The sequence below is a fragment of the Heloderma suspectum genome, chromosome 6, assembly GCF_057233095.1.
Source record: "Heloderma suspectum isolate Gila_16-S chromosome 6, 16-S_ref, whole genome shotgun sequence".
Taxonomy (NCBI): domain Eukaryota; kingdom Metazoa; phylum Chordata; class Lepidosauria; order Squamata; family Helodermatidae; genus Heloderma; species Heloderma suspectum.
Window position 1 is genome coordinate 104,000,573 of NC_139463.1, and position 22,639 is coordinate 104,023,211.

At 45.7% G+C, this 22,639-nt stretch overlaps 1 protein-coding gene across 5 annotated transcripts in view; it reads left to right on the forward strand.

The window, feature by feature from the left end:
• The window catches only part of LOC146342230 (integrin alpha-X-like), a 52,222-nt gene that overhangs the window by 10,220 nt on the left and 19,363 nt on the right, over positions 1–22,639 (forward strand). Inside the window, exons 1-10 of one of the 5 annotated variants that reach the window (XM_084805953.1) lie at positions 3,978–4,106; positions 6,309–6,417; positions 6,933–7,036; positions 10,923–10,987; positions 11,129–11,243; positions 12,299–12,429; positions 16,675–16,808; positions 19,966–20,116; positions 21,345–21,495; positions 22,299–22,372. In XM_084805953.1, the coding sequence (XP_084662079.1) occupies positions 4,070–4,106; positions 6,309–6,417; positions 6,933–7,036; positions 10,923–10,987; positions 11,129–11,243; positions 12,299–12,429; positions 16,675–16,808; positions 19,966–20,116; positions 21,345–21,495; positions 22,299–22,372 (1,071 nt within the window). In that variant the 5' untranslated portion in view covers positions 3,978–4,069. Of the gene's footprint in view, positions 1–3,977; positions 4,107–5,358; positions 5,392–6,308; positions 6,418–6,932; positions 7,037–10,922; positions 10,988–11,128; positions 11,244–12,298; positions 12,430–16,674; positions 16,809–19,965; positions 20,117–21,344; positions 21,496–22,298; positions 22,373–22,639 lie in introns of those variants that run through there. The other 4 variants (XM_084805955.1, XM_084805958.1, XM_084805957.1 and 1 more) reach the window with 4 other exon arrangements.

Consider the following 22,639-nt stretch of genomic DNA (forward strand, 5'->3'; position numbering starts at 1 on the left):
CCCAATCCCAACTCTTGCTAAATGGCACCTCTTGATTCTGCCCTCCCCATTTTTAATTATTTTTTTATTTTAAAAAACCTTAGAATTGTTTAAAGCATGTCTACCTTGAGGGGCTGTTGTAACCCCTGTGACTTTTATTTTTGGATTTTACAAAATGCTTAATTTTGTCTTCCTTACAGAGTTGTTGTAAAAGGATCCTTTTGCTTCAGATCTGAAATGTTGCAACTTTCGTTTTTCTGCTTTTTATAAAATGCTTACTTTTTCCCAATGGGAAATAAAAGTCTGCTACACTTTGAATAATGTAATCTGTGGGGTGGCTTCTACATCTCAATCTGGGGATTAATGATACAAAGTCACTTTACAGGGGGGAGCCCTAGCAGCATTTTAAATGTGTCTAGAGCATATGGCTAACATGAAACTCTCTAACAAGAAAGGGGGACGTAGTGGTTGGATCCTGATATTCTGTGGACTCCTTTGCTTATCTGTGTCTGTCTTCTACATCTCAGTGTGGGGATTAATGATGCAAAGTCACTTTACAGGGGTGAGCATAGTTTTGGAGAAACCCTAACAGCATTTTAAAGGTGTCTGAGGTGAAGGGCCAGATTGCAGGTAAGCTTATAGTGGTTTTAAATATAAAAACAAGTGCTCTGCAGAAAGAAAGAAAAATGGTGGGGTGCTGCTAAGCAAGACTAACACAAAACTCTCTAACAAAAGTGTGTGGGGTAGTGGTTGGATCCTGACAGTTCTGTGTAGTCCCTTGCTTGATCTGTGTCTTCTACATCTCAAAAGTCACTTTACAGAGGTGAGCATAGTTTTTGGGAAACCTTAACAGCTTTCTAAATATGTCCAGGGTGATGGGGCAGATTGCAGGTAAGCATGTAGTAAGTTTTAAACATAAAAACAAGTGTTCTGCAGAAAAAAAGAAGGGTGCTGCAAGTAAAACTAACATAAAACTCTCTAACTAAAGTGGGGGAGGGACCTTGTGGTTCTGACTCCCCAGGCTTCTGGGGACTTCCTTGCTTGATCTTCTCCATCTCAAAGTTACCTTACAGGGGTGAGCTTTTCTGGAAAAGCCTACCAAGGTTTTAAGTGTGGCTAGGGGTGAAGCTTATAGTATGTTTTAAATATGAGAAACAAGGGCTGTGCAGAAAACAAACAAAAACAAAAAGGTTGCTGCTAGACAGCTTAATAAAAAATGCTTTTTTGACTGGGAAACCTCTTTTTCTGTCTCCTTAAGGCTTGACCCCTAGTAGCTCTGTGAAAACTGCAATTATAAGTTTTGTGGCCATACAGCTATGTAGATGTAAAGTTCCTTTCTTTCTTAAAGTTTTATTGAACTGCTTACTGTGGATGGTCTACATTGTTTAAACAGGCTGCTTACAGCCTCCTCAAACTTTCCAGGAATTCTGTAAAAATGTCTACAGGTATGTTCTCTGTCACAGCTGCATCTTTTCTTCTCACATTCGCAGGCTCTCCCTTTCTAGTTCTTTTTAAAAGTATGTAGGCATGACTTGCCTTACAGCCTTTCTGGGGTTCAATATTCAAGGGTGCTTGGCGTCTCCATGTTCTCTACGCAGGAAACATGTCTGGACAAGCTAAATGGCTGCATTGATCAAATCTGGCTGCACCTCTTCTGACTGACTGGTGCAGTAGGATGTTTCTGGGCTTAAAACTGTTCCTATTGGCCTGCTGGGGCTGGGGATGTGACCATATACAGTTCTGGGGTCCCTGTGGGGGCTGATCCAGGGTTTCTGCGCTTGCCAGGGGGCTAAAACCTTGGCCTAATGGTTCGTTGTGCAGGGGCAAGTTCTTAGAGGGGTCACATGACCCCGCTGGGCCAATCCGAGGAGGGTTTAGAAATGGCTCTGCGGGCCATTTCTGCACCCATACCAGTTAGGGCTCTAAAACCTCATCCTGTTGGTCCATGGCGGCATGACGAGTTCATAGAGTGGTCACATGACCCCCGTCAGGTGACCCTGAAAGTCATATGACCTGACCAGCTGATTGCTCCTTCCAGGGTAGGACTTCCGAAGGTGGGACTTCCGGCTAGGGTGGGGCATCTGGTCTCCAAAGGGGGTGTGGCACCTGTCACTTTTGGGAAAGGGGCGTGGTTTAGAGTTTGATGCAGGGTATCCACTTTTACTACTTACAATGTTTTACAACAAAGAAGGGAAGAAAGTGTCTCCCAAGGAGCAGAAAATAGATCAGAGATGGGTAGAGGCTTTCAGAGGAATGCCAAAGGCTGGTGGCATTGGCAATCAAATAAAGAACCTGGTATCTTTCACACTTTCAGTTCTTGTATCTAATGCCTGCTATGAGAGAGTTTTCAGTTAAATGGCACAACTGTGGACCAAGGGCAGAAACAGGCTGAGTGTTTGTGTTGTGAATGCCAAGCTGCAGATGCAACTGTACATTAGCATGACCTGTACAGAGTTTCTCGACTTCTTTAAAAAGAACCTGGATCTGCTAAAAACAGCAAGAGGCCAGCTCAAATACAAATTTAAAAAGAAGGAAGCTGAGGGCAACCCAACCCAGAAATTAAAAACATTTAATTTCACTATGAAGTCATGCATAGCTGCAGGGAAGGACTAATACAACAAACTTAAGCGGGTGACAGAAATGGCCTCAGAGAGTGACTAGTTGTCTAGGGAGACTCACCACTCTCCCCAGGGTTTACTGTTTAAAGCGAATTGAAGGGGCAAAATTGGGTCTGTGAATTCTAACCAGTATTTAGAGCGATAAAGTAACATGCAGAAATTTTAGTTTGGTTTGAAAAAAATCTCCAAGAATTTCCTCGGCTGGAGTTGGCAGCCTTATGTTAGGCAGAGTGAGGCAACTGCCGCAGGTGGTAGATGTTAGGGGGCAGCAGCGGCAGCCCCCCCAGGCATTCATCTTGAGCTCCTCAACCAAACCCCCCTCTTGGAGGACAGAGCTCTGTGTGCTACACAGCCTGTTCCGTACCCTCTAAACTAGTCTGCTGCCCTCAGGCATGATGGAGGATGTGACGTGTTGCCAGGGTTGAAGCAGAATTCATCTGCCAGACCAGTTTTCTTTTGTATATGGAATTTTACGAGCGGGACACTATTTTCAGTATTTTGTCCTTTGCCTCAGACAGCAAAACATGTTGGGCCAGCCCTGGTCAGGGCTCCTTGGACTTTAACAGTTCTCAGTTGGAGACAAGATTTCATCAAATGCCATTTTTCTCACCCCAGGATAAGTCGGGATGGGTGAGAATTTCATTAGATTTTGATAAGAATTTACCACAGTTCTGAAGGTTCTCCATATTTGAAACAAAAAGAACTTGATTTTTTAAAATGTGAATATGAGAGAAACTGAGACTGACAGAATTGTCCATCCAGGCTCAGAGCTTTGAATGCTTTGCTCTGAAACCACAGAGTTTGAATCCCTGTGTATTCAACCATGTTAGTAATTAGTGTTGCCACCTCTTTTTCTGACAGTTCTCATTTTTAATGGCTTTATGGTAGGCAAGCACATTACTGAACTCTTCATGCTGGGAATAGCTGTACCTATTGAATTTGGCTAGTGTGGATGGGTAAGACTTTCCTTTCAGTTTGTTTCTAATTAAAATGTACCAAAATTTGCAAAGTTCATATTCAGGAGAAAAAGAACCTGAGATTTAAAAAAAAAAATCCAAATGTGGGAGAAAGTGAAACTGATGGATTTTCCCATCCCTAAGGATAAGCTGCATTTTTCAAAAAATAAAACAGGAAGCTTCCTATCTACACAATTTGCGGGTAGGAGGGGGTGTTATCCCCTCTTGCCTCTGATCTCTAACCTTCCACCTAACTTTAGAGAGCCTTCTATCTCATTTACAGCAGCCATGATGAATCACTCTGTTCTAGTCCATGTGTCCGCCCCCCGCTCCCATGAGGGCTGGGCTTTCTTTTCAAATCTGTGTATAAGGTAAAGCAAAGTTGCACTTCTCTGTTTTACACCATCAGCTGCTTAGTGTCAGTTCACCTCAAGGCAGCTCTTTAGCCTGCTGGTCTTTTCTCCTACCCTGGGGCATCCATCCTGACTACCACCCTACATCTAAAGCCTACCAGGCATGGATCTTCCAAAGCTGCTTTTTTACCTGGAAACAGGTGAGTGACAAAGCAAGGGAAACTGAGGGAGTGAACTTGGGCTAGTCATCCAGATCTCCTGTGCCTGGCTCCTTTAATAAGCAGCCTGCTCTGCTCAGGTAGGGATCCTAAAAATAAAGCTTAGGATCTACTTGTAAAGTCCAGTTTCAAAACAACAGCCCTACATAGCAACAAAAAAACTTGCTTTTTCCCAGCAATCTCATTCGTTTCTGCTGAATCAGCATAAAAAAATGCTTCTTGTTGCTATTTTTTACCTGCCCAAATCAGCTTAATTGCCTGGGATAAATTGTCGCTCTTCATAACTCTGTACACACTAACACTACAAAATCACACTCACAGAATGACAATGCAGCAGGATAGACACAAACTTTACATTAACCTTGCTTTTTCAGGGTGAATATTCTCCCCATCACAGGGAGAATCCAGAGTACTTGGGGGCGGGGGTGTTTCCACCAGTGATTTACTCCGAGCTGGCTGTGTGTTGAGGTAGTTAGGGATACAGGACATCGTGGCCATCCAGCAGCCACCCTGGAGCTTATCAGGGAAAAATCGGATTTCCCGAGATTGCTTAAAGTCCGATTCTTTTCCTTAAGTCAGGTTCTCCCCAGTATAGTTGCGTGTGCCCCAACCCCTGCATTGACCTCGGGTATGCTAGCCCTGCCCAGGGTTGTGCCTTTCACCGTGTCCCCAGTCAAGGTGTGTTTCCTCCCATTGTGCTGAACCAGGCTTGCCTTCTGAATGCCCACAGAAATAACAGAGAAGCCCCTCAACTGACACAGCACATTTTAAAACCCAATTCCATAGGTGTGATTAAGTGTGATCTCGAGGCTTCTATTCATTGCCTTAGGAATTAACTACTTCACAGCTTCCTGATAGAAATCCTGTGTGTTAAAATGAGGTCTAGTTTCCATCTCTTTCCCACAACAAACCCGTTAGTGTCTGCTCAGAAGTAACTCCCATTGTGCTGAATGAGGCTTGCCTTTGAATGCCACATCAGAACTTACAGAGTTTCCCCCTCAAGTGAAATGGCACACTTTTGCGCCCAATTCCTTACGTGCGATTAAGCGATCAAGTGCAATCTCGACCAAGCAGGATCTCGAGGCTCCGTTTAATTGACTTAGGAAGAAAGTACTTCATAGCTTTGTTATAGATATCCTGCAGGTTACAACGGGGACTGGTTTCTGTCTTTATGTTCTCTCCCCCACCCTTTCCTAGCACAAGCATATGTGTGTCTACTCGGAAATCACTCCCATTGTGCTCAGTGAGGCTTGCTCCTGAACTGCAGGTACATCTGGACTTTCAGGGGAAAGGAGAAAGGGCGGCGAGAGGGGGGAAGCCTCTCTTATTGGTTTAGCACCAGTCAGATGTTGTTCACTCCAACCCCCACTCCCACCAGGAAGTGTGTTCTGTGAAGTGATTTTTATTGGTCCAGAGAATCTGCTCATGGAGCCCTGCTCACAGCAAAGCTGATTCCTTTAAAAAAATCTGGTACTCCTTGATTCACTTCTTCCATTGTCATAGAAACATGGCCTGTGTCAGGTCAAAGGAATAGAACATTGGGGAAAATAGGCAGAATTTGGATGAGAATTGGGCTGGGTTGCCACTTTTTTGTTTACTGGTCCTGCTCCTCTGCTTTTAAAAAACAGCCCATTGGGGTATTTTTAGGGTATACATTTGATGTTTAGCAAGCCAATTTAAATAAGGGAAAACAAGGAAGAGTCTTGTGGCACCTTAAAGACTAACATATTTCTTACAGCATAAGCCTTTGTCCATGGAAGCTTATGCCATAATAAATTTGTCAGTCTTTAAGATGCCTCAAGAAACTTTGTTGTTTTTGCTGCAACAGACTGACGTGGTTACCTCTTGAAAACTGAATGAGGATAATCTGCTTCAGAATCCGTCCCCATGCACCCAATCAGTTTCAGCTCCATGAGGGGAAGCCAGTTTTCACATGCCCTGAAATGCTCTCATTTTTATTACTGCACACATGTTCCACAGCTTGAGCTCTAGCATTCAGAATAGAACGGCATAGATCTGAGCCTTGGCTCAAACTGAACCCCAAGCAGCAATGGTGGAATTTGCGGTTAATTAATGTGGAGTATGTGTGTGTGTGTGCGTGCGTGCGTGCATGCATTTGTGTGCAGTCTTATGTAAGAAGCATATGAGAATCAAAATGCTCAACAAGAGTTCATTTATCTCCAGCAGTGCTGGTGCCATGGTGCTGTGGATTCAGCATGGATGTGGATACACCAGCCATCTTCCACGTGCAAGCTGAGAGCTTTGGAGGAAGTGTGGCACAGACCAAGAATGCGTAAGGGGAAGTTGATTTGGGGTCAGTGTTGTGGGGAGGGTGCAGGGCTGGAGGCAAGGCACAAAAATAGCAAAGCCATTGGATACACAGCAAGGCCTGTGATTGCTCTACTGACAACCCCTCACAAAGCTCTCGGTGGCCTGACTTGACCCTAATGTACTGGCCTTATTTCTTTCTAAAGGTCCCCCGATCTTCTAAACAACTCTGCCAGTTCTCCAATGCCATTTGTGTGGACCTTCCTCTCAGGGTACCTGCATGGCGCCACCTATTTCCCTCCCCCAAAACTACCATTTCTGAGAGGCCTTGGTTTAATCCCTTAATGCTTCTCTTTGGCTCAAATGTAGCCAAAACAGGAGTGTCTGAATGAGCTCACATTCATTCTTTGCTTCCCTGGTCTCTCCCTTCCCTTTTTGACAGCACTTACTCCCCCTCGCCACTTAGGTTGCATTATAAAGCACCATGTATGCTGATGGCGCCATATAAATATTAATAATATCTCTGTCCCCCCTCCTCAGGGTGCTGGTTGGGGCCCCCCTCCAGATTGGACAAGTGAATGAAACGGGCAAGCTCTACCAGTGCACCTACCCTTCAGGTGCCTGTCAGGAGATTGACATCCAACGTAAGTGTTGGTAACCCCTACATTTCTTAACTGGGGCAGAGGGAGGGGGGATCTTCGTGACAATGAAATGAGAAGCTCATTGGAGTATTATCTGGATTTTCTTGAAATCGCCTTTGGCCCATCAGCAGCACACGAAGCAAGAAAAGCCAAGTGTGCACTACCTAAACCCCCACTTTTCTTGCTTTGTGTGTCCCTGACAGGCCAAAGCCAATTTCCTGAAAAACATCATCAACCCCAGAGGTGCTGCTCAGTGAATGAGAGAGTTCCCCACCCATGTCCATGCTCCCGTGCTCAAGGAAGTTTACTGGAAGCCCTAAAGTAAGCCTCAGTAGTTTACCCCATACCTCTCCCCTCTCAAGCATTGAGGTGAATCCTCACCCTGTTTCTGGAGAAAAAGCAAACCTCGTGGCATGATCCCCATGAAGGCTTACTTGAAAATAAGTTCTGTTTAACTCAGTGGGGCTTACTCCCTTGCTTGAGACTGCAGGAGAATGAGATTTACTTCTTACCGGGGAAGTACTGTGTATTCCTTAGTTGCAGCTGTGAAATAGTGGCTGGCTGCTCTTTCTCCTTCTGCTCTGTGTATTCTTTATTGTGTGCTACATATAAACTGGCTACTCCAATATTGTGAATGAAACAGGGCTACTGACATTATGAATGGGAAAAGGAGTCTACTTATTGTGATAGGAGCCCTACTGCAAATGGGGAAACAGAGGGAATGGGAGGGAGGAGTGGCCCCACCCCTTGACCAGCTCACTGCCAGGTCACAGCCATGTCACAGAGGCATGCCCAGGATTTAATGCGGAGGGATGGGGCATACTGCAGGGGAACTGCCTGGGAGCTGCTTTAAGTAAAAAATACGGAGTAAAAGGACTTTAAGAAAATGCAGCTTTTCAAGAGAGATGCAGCTGGTTGACTGTGGATTGGCCACAAGGTCATGCTTTAAGCCACAGCAGCTTCACAGAACACCTCCCATGCAGATGGGCGCATGGACCGTAGAAAAAGTAGAGTCCAGGTTCTCCCCATTTTCAGGGAGGGGAGGAGGAACAGGTGAGGGAGACAGGGCTCTTGGTTGCTGTTAGATGTGAGTGAGATTTCACAGAAAGTAAGACTGAATTGGTCTGAGAAGCAGGATGTCTCAGTTCATTTCTGCCAGAAATAAAGATGTGAGACCTTGTAGGAAGTGAGAAGAGGTAGTGAGACCAGTTCCCCGAAGTCTGAGAGAAGTGTGGAGTGCGTTGGAAAGTCTGGTGTGACTTACAGCAGAGTTGCCTTATATAGGGTGTCTCTACAGGACCAATTTATGGCACGCTCGTGATTGGCTACTCATGGACATTTGCGGGTCCTTTACACAACATCGTCAACCTCCAGGATAAATGTGCCTTTTCCCATTAATCCTGCTTTCAAAAAGATGGGAGATAAGCTGGCATATTAAAGAAGTGGGACATTGGCAGTGTGGAACTATGAACTTACTGAGGAAGGAAATGGCTGCATTTAGGCTAATCTAACAGCTTTACGGCCACAAATGGCGCCCACTACGCCATTTGCGTCCAGAGACTTAGCACAGCAATACAGCACAGCAATGGCTGCTGGCCGTATCACCAGCAATGCAGAGCAGGCGGCTGGCTCCGCAGGATCAACGCACGGAGGGAGCTGACCTGGATGGATTCCGGGGGGAGGCGGAGGTGAGTGCTCCATTCCGCCACGGGCCCCAATGGGGCCGGATTCTTGGAATCCAGCCGCATTGGGGTCCGTGACGGAATTCTCCCCCATCCCTATTCAGAAGTAAGTCCCATTCACTTCAGTGGGGCTTACTCCCAAGTAAGTGCACCTAGGGTAGCAGACTGATAGCACAATTATGTCTACTCAGAAGTAAGTTGTAGCTTTCCTGGGGGCTGCGAGGAAACAGTACAGCACAAGTTAAGTGTCGAAAATAACACACACACACCACTCCTTTGCACACATGCCAGGGCGGGAGGGTGGCGCTCCCTTGATTCAAACATGTCTACCGTGTAAAGAAGCCCCTCCTAATCCCTCAAAGAAACTGAAAGCAGAAAGCCCTGGTAAGGATGCAAGTTGGGGTGGGTGGGTTTGCTAATGCAGAGACACCCATAGAGAACGAATGGCGACACAGCATTTAGTACTGGAGGCAATAAACACAGGCTAGAGCCAGTTTAAAAGAAGTTCAAATCAACTTACTTTATTAGTGCTTTTATACACATCGTCAGAGAAGGCTATCTCACTGTTTAACTATAAGCATCCCTAATACTGGGTGTGTGAGTGTAAGTAAGCAAAGGTGTGAGATATGGTTACTTGCTTCCTCTCTGGAGAGACCACATGGTGCTTGTTTCAGAGGCACTGGAAGAAGGAAGATGAAGTGAGGGAGGGAGCAGGAAATAGAAACTGATCAAGCTACAGGACATTCGCTATTGCCCATTAGTGTCTGGAAGCATGTGGAGTGGTTCCTATTATCCAACAGAGTGGGTTAAGGTCAGGGCATGAGGCTAGGAGCAAGGCCTTCTGGGGTCTTTTCATAGACCTGATACGAGCTAAAAGGTCTAGCGAGAGGGATTTCAGAGCCAGAACCTTGCAGTTCATTCGTTTGTTTGTTCATTTATTTATTTATGGCTGCTCTCTCTGGAGTTCATCACACGGAGCTTTTATCCTGCTATTGAGATGGCTCTCGGAAGTTTGCAGGCTCTTTAGAATAGATGATGCTATTACCCTCTAGGGTGTCTCCCACCATTTCTTCCAGCCTATCTCGTGTTTTCCCTGTCCCCCACCCCACCAAGCTCAGAAGCAACGTCCTCTGTTGATTCAGAGCATCCCATTAAGTTGAGCGGGGCTTACCCCCAAGTAAGTGTGCCAAAGGTTGCAGACCTATGGCACAATCTTACATTTTATATCTACTCAGAAGTAAGTCAGAGGTTTCCTGGGGGCTGCAAGAAAACAGTACAGCAGAAGTTAAGCAATGAAAACAAGACTCCCCTCCTTTGCACACATGCCGGCGAGGGAGGAAGGCACTCCCTCAGTTCAAACCACGTGGCTGCCGTGTAAAGGAGCCCTTCCTAATCCTGCAAAGAAACGGAAAGCAGGAAGCTCAGGAAAGGATGTGAGGGGGGCGGTTTGCTTAATGTAGAACCCCCCCCCCCGGTATATTGTATTTTTATTTCATTTGTATCTCACCTTTCCACTAAAAACCATGCTGAAGGTGGCTGCCATGCCTACCCCAAGGAGTTTACAATCTAAAAATAGATACAGGGAAGCAAAAGAGGGTGATGGAGGTGGGGATGAAACAGGGGAAGTTTAGGCAGTTCTTACATTTGCACATATTTTAGATTGTAACCTCCTGAGGGCAAGGGGTTTTGCTTGTTTGTTTATGCTATACAGCACTGACTCCATGAACGGGAGTCATGAATTGTGTGTGACTGAATGGGATGGGGGAGGTTATTGGGAGACAGAATATGCACTTGAGAGGGATGGGGAAGTCTTTTGGAGGGTGTCATGTTGGGAAGGAGCAGTGGCAGTTGGGCAGTTAAGGAGAAGCAGTTAAAGGAGGAGGGAGGGTGGGCCCGGGATATGGGGGAGATGGGTTGGGGTTGGTAGGCTATGGCTAGAATACTCTGTGATAAAGATGTCTCTATATAAATAACTTTCTACACAAATAACACTGCACTTGCTAACCATCTAGTTTGATGTATATTTGTTTCCCATACTACCTTATGAATAAAATCTGCTAAGTAGCTAAGCTTAGTGTGTGTGTCTCCCACAAAGTCCACACACTGAGCACTCCCCCCACCCCCAAAAATATTTTATTTACTAGGGGCACTATATGAAACAATGATAATAATTAATAATCTTGGTGAGTATATATTTTCTCTTTTAGAACCAGCCGATGTGGTCAATATGTCTCTTGGTTTGACCTTGGTTGCCAAGGATTCCCACGTCCTGGTAGGTACACAAATGATGGCATGATAGTGAGAAATGGGTGGTGCAGAAAGGAGAGGAAGAGTTGGGTTTGAATGTGGGAGGGCCGGGATTTGGGCTTGTTATGGTTATGGTCACAGTCAGTCCTCTTTGTTTTCATGGAAGGTGTGTGGTCCCACAGTACATCGGGCCTGTGGCAACAACATGTATTTGAATGGCTACTGTTTCCTTCTGGATCAAAATCTCCAACAGCTCCAGTACTTTCCAGACATCTTACCAGGTGAGAACTGAACATACACGTGAGAGAATTGGAGGAAAACCTTCAGAGATTCCCTGAGGAACTGGGATGGCTGGTTGATTCAGGTCATGGTATGGAGATACTAGGATTTTGCAAGGGCTCTGATTCTTGCAGTGCCACACATGCAGAACAGGACGAGAGAGGTGCCTGAGAATCTGTTAGCTTTAATTTTTGTTTGAAATAGGAAGTTACTAGCTGTTATGATTGCACTGATATTGTGAAACATACAGGCAACATCTGGAAACACCACCGGCATTTGGGGTGGGGTGGGGGTAGAATTTTGGCAAATAGCCTGGTTATCTCTTTCCCTCATGATCTCAAGTCACGTACCCCCTCAGCTATCCATCCCCTTCTCTTCAACTCCCACTCTGATCCTTGCACTGGGAGGCCCTGATTCATACTTGATAGAGCCCTCGAGCTAGCTAGAGAGATTAGAAGCAAATATGAAGAAGTCCAGAGAAAGCAATAAAGGCGTTCCCATGATTTTGCAACCGCTCAACTCTGCTGTTGAGCTAGGATTGAGGGGAGCTGAGTTCAAAGGCCATCTCGCTCTTCTTTGACCCGTCCTTATCCACTGGGTGCTTGGGCAAGTTCCTATTTCTCCCTGGGCAGTGGTGCAGTGATTTAGTCCTACTAGTTGCCCTTAGCCTGTGCCCTTGGGACCGTGGGTTCTTCTAATCCTACCTTCTCCAGTGACAAAAGCCAGCTGGGGCTGCATGTGGAGGAGGGGCCATAGCTCAGTGGAGGGGAGGGGAACTGGTGACTCTCCAGATGTTGGACTCCAGCAACATCTGGGGGGCCACAAATTCCCCCACCAGTAGTGGAGGTGAATATGCTTTGCATGTAGAACATGTCAGTTTCAGTCTCTGGCATCTCCACTGAGGAGGATCTCAGGTAGGAGGCCTGGGAAAAGGGAGCTCCTGTCTGAGATGTTGCAGGGCTGCTGCTAATCAGGGTAGGCAGTACTGGGCTGGATGGACCAGTAGTCTGACGTAATATGAGTCAGCTTCACATACATTCCTATATGTGTCCGTCAGAATGTACTGCCCAGCCGACCGACATTGTGTTCTTGATTGATGGTTCGAGCAGCATCAGTGAAGAGGACTTCGGAAGTATGAAGGTGTTTGTTTCTGAGGTCATCGAGAAACTCTCCAGCAGAAACATACGGGTAATGGACCTAGGGGGTACTGGAGGGCAGCAGCAGCCAATTTTATTGTGGTCTCAGAGAATGTCAGTCCATTTCCTGACCTGCTTTCCTGGAGAGAGAGAGTCTCCTGCTCCATGTGGGCATGTGTGCAGTGGCTGTTGGTGACACGTTTCAGTTCTTAATACACAACCTGCACTCCCTGCTCCTGCCATTGTTGGCCATTAATTCCCAAACCGCGTGCTGGGGTGCATTAGTATACTACGAGAGAACAGTTTGCAAGTGTGAGAAATGCATTATTTAACTCATGAAAGGCTCTTGTGAGCACAAAGCGCTCAGTTGCAGAGGAGGCGGCCTCCTGTGTCTCTACATGAGTCCTTGCTCTGGTCTTGCCGCCTCCCAATCTTACACCTGCGGAGGCAGGTATTTCTGTTGTGCCTCTGTGTCGGGTGCAGTTACATCATTTGATCGCTCCCAAATGTGGAGGCACAGCAGACATTTCCCTTTGAGGGGAGCCTCTTCAGGGGAGATGCAAGGGCAAGGGCCACCCCCCTAACATTGGGTTGGCTGGCTTTGCAGCTGTTTTATGTGTGGGGTTGGCTGGTTATCTCAAAATCTTGTTATGTGCCTGGGAGAGAGGATATGGGGCCAAGTCAGGGGACTTGAGGGGACTCCAATTAGCGTGGTTACATTTTGAGGGAGATATGGCAGTGGGAGGAGGGCTAGCCAGGTTCAGGGAGCATGGCCTAGGCAGTTAACAGCTGTGCTGTGTTCCGGTCTTTCCCCCACCGGCAGGCATGGTGGTTGCCCTATCAGCCTGCCCTCGGGTCTCCGGATGCTGCTGTTAAATGCCAGATTGGTTCAGAATAAGACTTCCCTTATCTGTGACTTAATAGTGGTGACTTAATAGTGGATGAGCTGACTGATCTGGCATGCATAAAGACCTGGGTGGGTGAGCAGGAAGGAGTTGGTATCTCAGCTCTGCCCGGTGGGGTACTTGGTTCAGCATCAGGGTAGGCTTTAAGGCCAGGGAGGAGGAGTTGTTGTGGCCTTTAGGAATTCCATCTCCCTCTGCAGGCTCTCTGTCCATCTGACCACTGGGCTGGAGTGTTTGCACCTTGTGTTGGGTCAGTGGGACAGATTGGGGATTCTGTTGGTGAACCACCCATCCCACTGCCCAACAGACTCCCTATCTGAGCTGACGGGGCGGTCTCGGGTGTGATGTTGAGATCCCCCAGACTGTTGGTTCTGGGGGATGTAAACATTCATGCTGAGGGCACTTTGTCTGGGGTGGCTCAGGATTTCATGGTCTCCATGACAACCATGGGACAGTCCCAACATGTCATCGGTGCACCCCATGTAGCGGGGCATACTCTAGACTTGGTTTTCGCAACTGGACATGGAGATGGTGAGGTGAAGGTGTGGGACTTTGCATCAGTCCCTCTGTCATGGTCAGATCATCACCTGCTGAGGTTTAGACTTAGAGCAGCTTTTCCCCTCTGCGAGAGTGGGGGACCTATTAAGGAGGCTAATGGATCCGGATGGTTTCCAGAGGGCTCTGGGGAGGTTTCCAGATGATATTGCTGGCTCTCCTGTCAAAACTCTGGTTGATCTGTGGAATGAAGAAATGACCCGGGCGGTTGACATGATTGTTCCTGAGTGCCCTCTCTGAGCACAGCTTGTACTGCTCTGTGGTATACTCCAGAGCTGAGAGCGATGAAACAAAATAGGAGACGGCTTGAGTACAGATGGAGAGGAACTCCTAGTGGGTGCAATCGAATACTGGTGTGTCTACGGTAAGGAATATTCAGAGGCAGCGAGGGCAGCAAAGAAACAACGTCTCACTGCCTCTATTGAAACCTGTATGTGCCGCCCAGCAGAGCTTTTCAGGGCTGTCCATGGCCTAGTACATGCTGGCCCTAAGGACACTGTCGACCCCTCTGAGGGCCGCTGAAATACTTTTGCTAGGCACTTCTAGGATAAAATCTCTTGCATCTGGTGGGACTTAGACTACCGCATTACAGCAGGTGAATCTGGTTAGGTTTCCAGAGCCCAGCCTTGTCCAGTTTTCTTGGATGAGTTTCAGTTGGTACAGCTCAAGGATGTTAACAAGGTGCTTGGACAGGTTTGTTCAACCACTTCTGTGCTGGATCCTTGCCCCTCCTGCCTTATAAAAACTGGAAGGGAAGGAACAGCTGACTGGGCCAGGGAGGTGATTAATGCCACCGTGCGAGAGGGAGTGGTCCTGGGACGCCTCAAAGAGACGGTGGTGAGACCTCTCCTGAAGAAACCCTCCCTGGACCTGGAAAATCTTAATAATTTCAGGCCAGTGACAAATGTTCCTTTCCTGGGCAAGGTTCTTGAGAAGGTGGTTGCCGACCAGCTCCGGACACACTTGGATGAGACTGATGATCTAGATCCATTTCAGTCAGGGATCAGGCTGGGTTTTGGCATGGAAACAGCCTTGGTTGCCCTGTATGATGACCTATATCAGGAGAGAGACCAGGGAAGTGTGACCTTGTTGATTCTCCTTGATCTCTCAGGAGCTTTCGATACCACTGACTATGGTATCCTTCTGGGACAATTGTATAAGTTGGGAGTGGGACTCACTACACTTCAGTGGTTTTGCTCCTACTTGGAAAGTCAGCTCCAGAAAGTGGTACTTGGGGAATATTGCTCAGTCCTGTGGATTCTCCAGTACGGGGTTTCGCGGGGGTCGGCTTTGTTCCCTATGCTATTCAACATCTACATGAAACTGTTGAATGTGGTCATCCAGAGTTTTGGATTGCACTGTCATTAATATGCTGATGACATGCAGCTCTATTTCTCCTTTTCATCTTGTTCAGGTGAGGTTGTGGATGTGCTAAATCAGTGCCTGGCTGCGACAATGGATGGAATGAGGGCTAATAAACTGAAACTCAATCCAGACAAGACTGACTTGCTGTTAGTGGGTAGTTCTCCTGACCGGATGGAGGATGCTCAACCTGTTCTGGATGGGGTTGTGCTCTTCCTGAAGGAGCAGGCTCATAGCTTGTGGGTCCTCCTGGAGCCACCTTGGTAACTGAGGCTCAAGTAGCCTCAGTGGCACGGAGTACTTTCTACCAATTTCAGGTGGTGATCCAGCTACACCCCTATCTGGACAGGGATAACCTGGCTTCAGTTGTCTATGCTCTGGTAACCTCCAAGTTAGATTACTGCAATGCACTCTGTGTGGGCCTGCCCTTGAAGACAGTTCAGAAGCTGCAGCTTGTGCAAGATGGTTAACAGGGATAAGAAGGTCTGAACATATAACACCGATTCTGGCCTGCTTGCACTGGCTGTCTGTTTCCGAGCCTGATTCAAGGTGCTGGTTGTGACCTATGAAGGCTTGCATGGCTCAGGACCACAATACCTGATGGAATCCCTCTCCCAACATGAACCGACCCATACTCTAAGTTCAGCAACCAAGGCCCTCCTCCAGGTCCCTCCTCCAATTGAAACTCGGAGGGTGCCAAGAAGAGAGAGGACCTTCTTGGTGGTGGCCCTCCAATTATGGAATGATCTCCCTGACGAGGCCTGCCTGGCGCCAACTTTGTCATCTTTTTGGCACCAGGTTAAAACTGCCCTCTTCTCTCAGGCATTTGGCAGATCTCAGGGTTTGACCCAAAGTTTCGGTGGGGGGGGGGGTTAGCCTCTTTCTCAAGATCTTTTCAGATGGGGGGCTCTTGCCACTACTAATCAGTAGGCATTGTCCTTAGGGTGCTTTTATCCAGCCATCACCCTGCCTCATTCACAGAATTTTACGAGGGGTCTGGATGTTGTTGTCTTCCATTTGTAACCCTCCTCTGTTTTCCCACCACTTCTTTTGTCTTCTTCATACCGCAGAAAAATCATTAAGGAAGACAGACGGAATAACTGTACCGTGCCTCCTGATGGTTAGCACTAAGGCCGCTCTGTTTGGAAGCATCCTTAGTGTCCCAAGAGGGGAAGTCAATTATATTTGAGGGGCAACAAGTAAGGGGGCAAAGTATTTCCCTCAGTGCCTGCCCCATCCTGAAGTTTAAAATGCCACCCCCGCCCCTCTTCAAGAATGCCATCTGAATGGTTCCATTAGTAAGCTGAGGGTTTTGGCTTATTGAACCCTCCACCCTGAGCACATGGTGTGCAGTGCTAGTTTGCCAAGCGCCACCCCTGAGCTCCTAGGTCCAACAGACTAAGACCAAGGGTCTGAGATCCTGGACACCTGGTAATCCTGCATGCTAATCCTCTTTTTCTTCTTTCTTTTGACAGTTTGCTCTCGCACAGTTTTCACATGAGTTCAGAGAACACTTTGATTTCATTGCTCCGGACCCAGCTAGGCGCGCCATGGATATTTCTCAGATAGGAGGTGTGACCTATACAGCCACAGCCATCAGAAGAGTTGTGTATGTCCAGGACCTTCCTTCTCTGCAGAAAAAGCTTGCTCCTGCTCTTTCTTCTAAACAGGCTGTGTCTCACCAGCATCTTTAATAATCCATTTTCTGCATTAAAGATATTCAGATTCTGTGATCAGAATGAATGACTCAGCATCCTGGGAAGTGTTTTTAAGGTGGCGGTAGGCTGAAAGGGCAGAATCCAATAGGCCTCCTTCCGTGCACGATCAACCCTGCCGACCTGCCCTTTCCAGAAATGAGCTCATGTAGGGGCTTGCTCCTGGAAGCGCTACATTGCTGTTCTGCAAGCAGTAGGGGACGGCTGCGCACAGACCAGAAATGGCGGGGCTGGCCACATGTGGAAGGGCAGGTCTGGATTCTGCCCATTGTGTTCCAATATTAAAAGTAAATTAAAATTAAATTCACAAAGGATCTCAGCTGTATTGAAAAGACACAGTTCATGAATATTATAGAATAGTAGAAGAACTAGAAGCCCACTGTTCAGGGCTCTGTTTTCACTGTTAAACAACTCTGTCTTCCCACCCACTCCACAGATTCTCTTTCAGGTCAGTTTATTTCAGCAACTCCCTCTGCAGCAAAACTCTTCTCCCAAGGCGTAGCCAGCAAGATGGTGCATTTGGTTGCTAGCTGGGTCCTAGAAAACTGGCTGCACCTCTCCCTCTTTATCAGTTAGTTTGGACTTTTTGACTGATCATCCCAGGAGTGGGGGCAGCTCAGCTCCCACTGCCCCCCTCTTCCTAGGGTTGCCTATCCTGCTTTTTAAAAGGAAGGATCTAATTGTGTTGAAGTCCTTTTTTCTGTCACCATGAGGACTATAACTTTTTCTCCATCCCTAGCTGCCCTTAATCGCTGCATTTTGGCCAGCTGGATAAATTAGCCCTCGGAGTCCTTGCATGTAGAAAACATGGGGTGTACATGTGGATCATTCAGGGAAGATCCCATGAGCAGGATATTAAATCACTGACAGCTGACGCCATCCATGGGTCTCTAGGTTGACACAGGTTTGACTATGGGTTAGATGTGTAGTATAGATGTGCATGATCCAGAGAATCATACCATTTTCATATGTGATGGTTAAATGGCTTTTCAGCAGCTCTTGCTCTTAGTATAACATTATGTGATCAATGTTCACTTGGAAGAGAAAGTGGAGGAGAGGCATTTAGGGGAATGCAAAAGAGTATTCTCAGATTTGTGTTACAAAGCAGTTTTGAGCAACACATGCGTGGAACTTATTTGCAGAGGGCTTTTCTACATGAGGCATTTATCGTGCACTTATCATTCCCTACTTATGGTTGTTTATGGGAGGGCTTCTGCCCTGAAAGGCAGCCAAGAAATATTTTAAATAAATAAGATAAAAATATGCATTCTTAGATGACATTGTGACCCTCCAGTTTCGCTTCTGTGCTTAACCAGCACTTTTGGTGAGTCTTTTTAGAGCAGGGAAAATGCAGCATTGTGAAAGTGAAAGAAACAGCTTTTTTCACTTGTGTATTGCGCTATTCTGCTATACTGCAATGCCACCTAGAGGTTATGTAGTGGAAAAGCAGGAACGGAAACGCTCTTCATGTAGTGCTTGGATCTCAATTCTGCAACAAAACTGAAAATAGACACAGCAGATTAACAGCCAATTAACAACCTTGTGTAGAAAAGCTCAGAGAGACTGCTTCTTTTTCATTCAAGTCCCTCTTGGGCTGCTTCCAGGCAGGTAGTAGTTGTAAATGACAATTGTATTTATTTATTAATTAATAAACAAACAAACAAACAAATAAACATACATGGCCATTAGTCGAAGCTCTCTGGGTGGGTCACAAAACAAAACTTAAAACCATAAAATATAGTGACATAGTCAAACATAATACAACTACAACCAGAATTGCAATGGATTTTCCATACTACTTGAAGTACTGCACTTTATCTATGGGTGCTTCCAGACAAAAGTTTGGGTTTTTTTTGCAGTCACCCTGCCGCTATCATGGAATTTTCCATGGGGTCCAGAGATTTTCCATTTGTAACCCTCTCATGCTTTCCTGCCACTTTTTCCATGTTTTTTTTTTTCTTACTACAGAAAATCTGTTAAGGAGGGATGATAGAATAGCTGCACAATGATAGTGCTAAGAGCTGTCTGTCTGGAAGCACGCTAAGAATACAGCCTGCTATCCCAGGAGGTGTGACATAGCTGCCCTGGGAGTGGGTGGGGCATTTGAAGTTCAGCACTTATTCATTAGAATCTTGGTGGTCATTTTAAGACCCCCTTTGTGTGTGTGTTTTAATTGATCTTTTAATTACCACTATTTTGATCATTCCTTTTTATTATTTTTTTCAAGCCCCATTCCCCTTTCTTTTGGTCAACAGAAATGATTTTTAATAAAAATTGGTATAATTGTATTATGTTATAACACTATAATACCATAATAATAATAATGGTAGAAAGATTATAGCATAATGGTGTTATAGCACTATACCTTTCTTGCATTAAAAAAAGGTGGTATAGTGTTATAACACCTTAATGCTATAATGTTAATATTGTATTATGGTGTTATAGTGCTACGAGATAATATAATTATACTAATTTTAAGAATTATATTTTTTCTGGTCACTGCCCTTTTGGCAACGACAAATGGAGTTTTGATTTTTTTTTAAATTAACATTATAGCATTGTGGTATTATAACCTATATGTCTATTTCATTTTTTAAAAAATCTAGCCAGAAACCATTTTAGTGATAATTAAAAGATTGATTAAAAATACAAAAACTGGGTCATAAAATGGCACCCACTGCAAATGTTATAACAAATATATGTTGAGTTGTGATAGGGTCACTTTTCTGATACATCACTGCACAGATCAAAGCCCCTCCCTTTAAAAACACAGAAGAGTAGTGCAAAAAGCAACTATACCCTTAGAAATTTGCACAGCTCTTCCATTTTTATTTAAAAATTAGGTTTTCTGTGGTCTCAGAAAAGATGGAAGAACCACCGGGAAAATATAGGACGCGTGGGTGGTGGCATCATGTGGATGTGTGGTAAAAACTGAGTCAACAAAGCATGGCTCCTAACATGGCCGCACCCTCACTTTTCCCCCTAGGCCTCTTCAGGGAAATTCAAGCAATGGAATATTTATCTTGTTCCCACTTCTCTTCTCTTGTCAAGGAATGAGATTTTTGTCCCAGGTAAAGGATCCCGGAATGGAGCTATCAAGATTCTCCTTGTGATAACAGATGGCATGAAGAACGATCACCTCCCGTATAAGACGGTGATACTGGAGGCTGAGCGAACGCAGATAATCCGTTATGCCATTGGGGTGAGGATTCTGCAAAGACTCTTTGGTTCGGTAAAATGTAATGGGAGCAGAGCAAGTCTTGAACGCTGGGAGCCGTTCCACCCAATCCATTTATCGAACGCTAAAACACACACATCTGTTTTTTGTTGATTACAGCCTTTCCTGCTGCCAATGTGTTGGCAGAATTGGTAGGGAGACAGTATCACATGTATACCCGAGGAAACGGCAAAACTTCCCCTTGAGAATATAGGGTTGTTGTGCACAACAGATCGCCTGATTATTGTGCATTCTCCTGTCATGCAACTTCTCTGTGGAATCTAAGACTGAAGCTGCAACCCTGACAAGAAGTTCTCCACACCTATAAAAGCCTGGCTCTGTGGTTGCTCTGGAGGTGCACATGCTCAGCCTCCTCACTAACAGCCACTGGGGAAGCAGCAGGTCTGTTTGAGGCCTGCAGCTGCTTAGACGTATCAAATGGGTGCACAAACTATGGACAGAGGTGCAGTATTGCTCCATGGCTATAATTTAGCTGGGCCACAATTTCAGGGGTCCTGCAGAAAAGCGCTAGGTCAGAGGTCCTGGAAATGCTATAAAGTCTGCACTGAGAGCTTCCAGTAACTGTATACAAGTTTAGCATCATGGCTTCCCTGAGGAGCACCGAGAATGTTAGTTTTGAGATGGTCCTGAGAATTCTTCTGTTAGAGAGTTCTAGCCTCCTCACAGAATTAACAGAAATGAGCAGTAGGGCCAACTCAATTTTATTCAATCTTACTCAGAAGTAAGTCTCACTGAATTCAAAGGAGTCCACTCTCAGGCAACTGCAGATAGGGTTGCAGCCTTATTCCTAAAAAATTGAAGATGCAAAGGAGGTAATTAATGTAATATCTTTGATTGCAGAATATATTATATAGGAATAAGTATGTAAGCTTTTGAGTGTCACAGAACATTGGTCTGATGAAGAGTCCTGTAAAACTTGAAATCTTGCATACCCCTACACCTAAAGAAGTGGGTCCATACAAATGTCATTTAACTTCTTTTCTATTGCCGAGTGAAAAGGGTGTAAGTTTGAAATGTAGAATTGCCCATAGAACAGAACATGGATAGAGATGGAGGGTGTTAATTCACTTGATGGAATGTTCTGAAGAAAAGCCTTGTAATAATAGCGGCCCTCCTCCTTGGTGGATCCCCCACCCTCACAAGTAACATATGCTCATGTCCTTTGTGTCTTTTTCTCTTGCATTCTGTGAAGGTTGGAGCAGCTTTCTCAAGCAACACGGCCATAAACGAACTGGATGACATCGCCTCCGAACCTGATAAAGAGCACGTTTTTGCAGTGGATGATTATGGTGCCCTGAAAGGCATCCAGGATCAGCTACAGGATAAAATCTTTGCCATAGAAGGTATCATAGGGGGCCTAAAAAGAGAAACCTTGGCAGGCAGAGCAAGCCTCAAAAGAGTTCCTTTCCCCAACCCTTGACTACAATTGTGTATGGCTGAAATCTTATTGCCCTCAATCATATGGCATTTTTAATTCCTCTGTGTGGTAGGTCACTATTATTCCCATTTTACAGATGGGGAAGTGAGGCTGAGATAAATTATCTGCTCAGTGACATCATATGCGTTGCAGGGGTGGAACTTGAACTCCGCTTGCAACTGGAATATCATCTCTCAGCATGAGGTGCTTCAGGGTCCTCTAAAGTCCAAATCTGCTCCTGAAACTGGGAACACCATGGGCCACTAACGTTGTGGGGAGCCATATGATTCCCACATGGTTTGAACTGATTTGACCACACCACGATAACTCTTCTTGTATTGGGTTTGTGTGGTACTGATTAAATTATAGTGCACTGATTAAATCAACTTGGTTTTTTATTAAGCTGATTAAATCAGCTTGAAGCATGTCGAGCCATTTCATGCAAATGGCTTTCCATTTGGTTCCTGGTTTCGGTAGCTCTGGGTGCTTCCAGACAATCCTCAATGGATTTCCTATGGTAAGAAAAAGGATGGGAGAAGTAGTGGGAAAACACAACAAGGTTGTGAGTAGAAGTCCATAACATCTGTCCCCACCACTGTAAAATTTTGTGATTTATTCAAATTAATCCCTGCACTAGGTCCGCCATAAGATCAGACCAGGGTAATCCTTATAACCTCTAATGGGCGCTCTTCCTGTTTATCTGTGTCCTGTCCCCACTTCTCTCTGCAGGTACACTATCCCAGAGTCTCAGTTCCTTCCAGATGGAAATGTCCCAGGAAGGATTCAGTGCTTTGCTAACCCCAGTGAGTCACTCTAGCCCACAGAGTATTTGAAAAGTCCAATTTCAGACAGATTTGCTGACATGTGCATGGCCCATTTCTGTGATTCAGATATTTTAACAATGCTGACATGTTTTCCCAAGCAAGGAAGGGAACAGCAAAGAGTAATGGATGGGTCTGAAGGTCATAAGAGGCATCTCTATGTAACTTTTACTTACAACCATGAGGGATAGAAACATGATTATAAAACAGAAAGTGAAGATTCCCAGGATGCTGAATTCGCTCCCAATT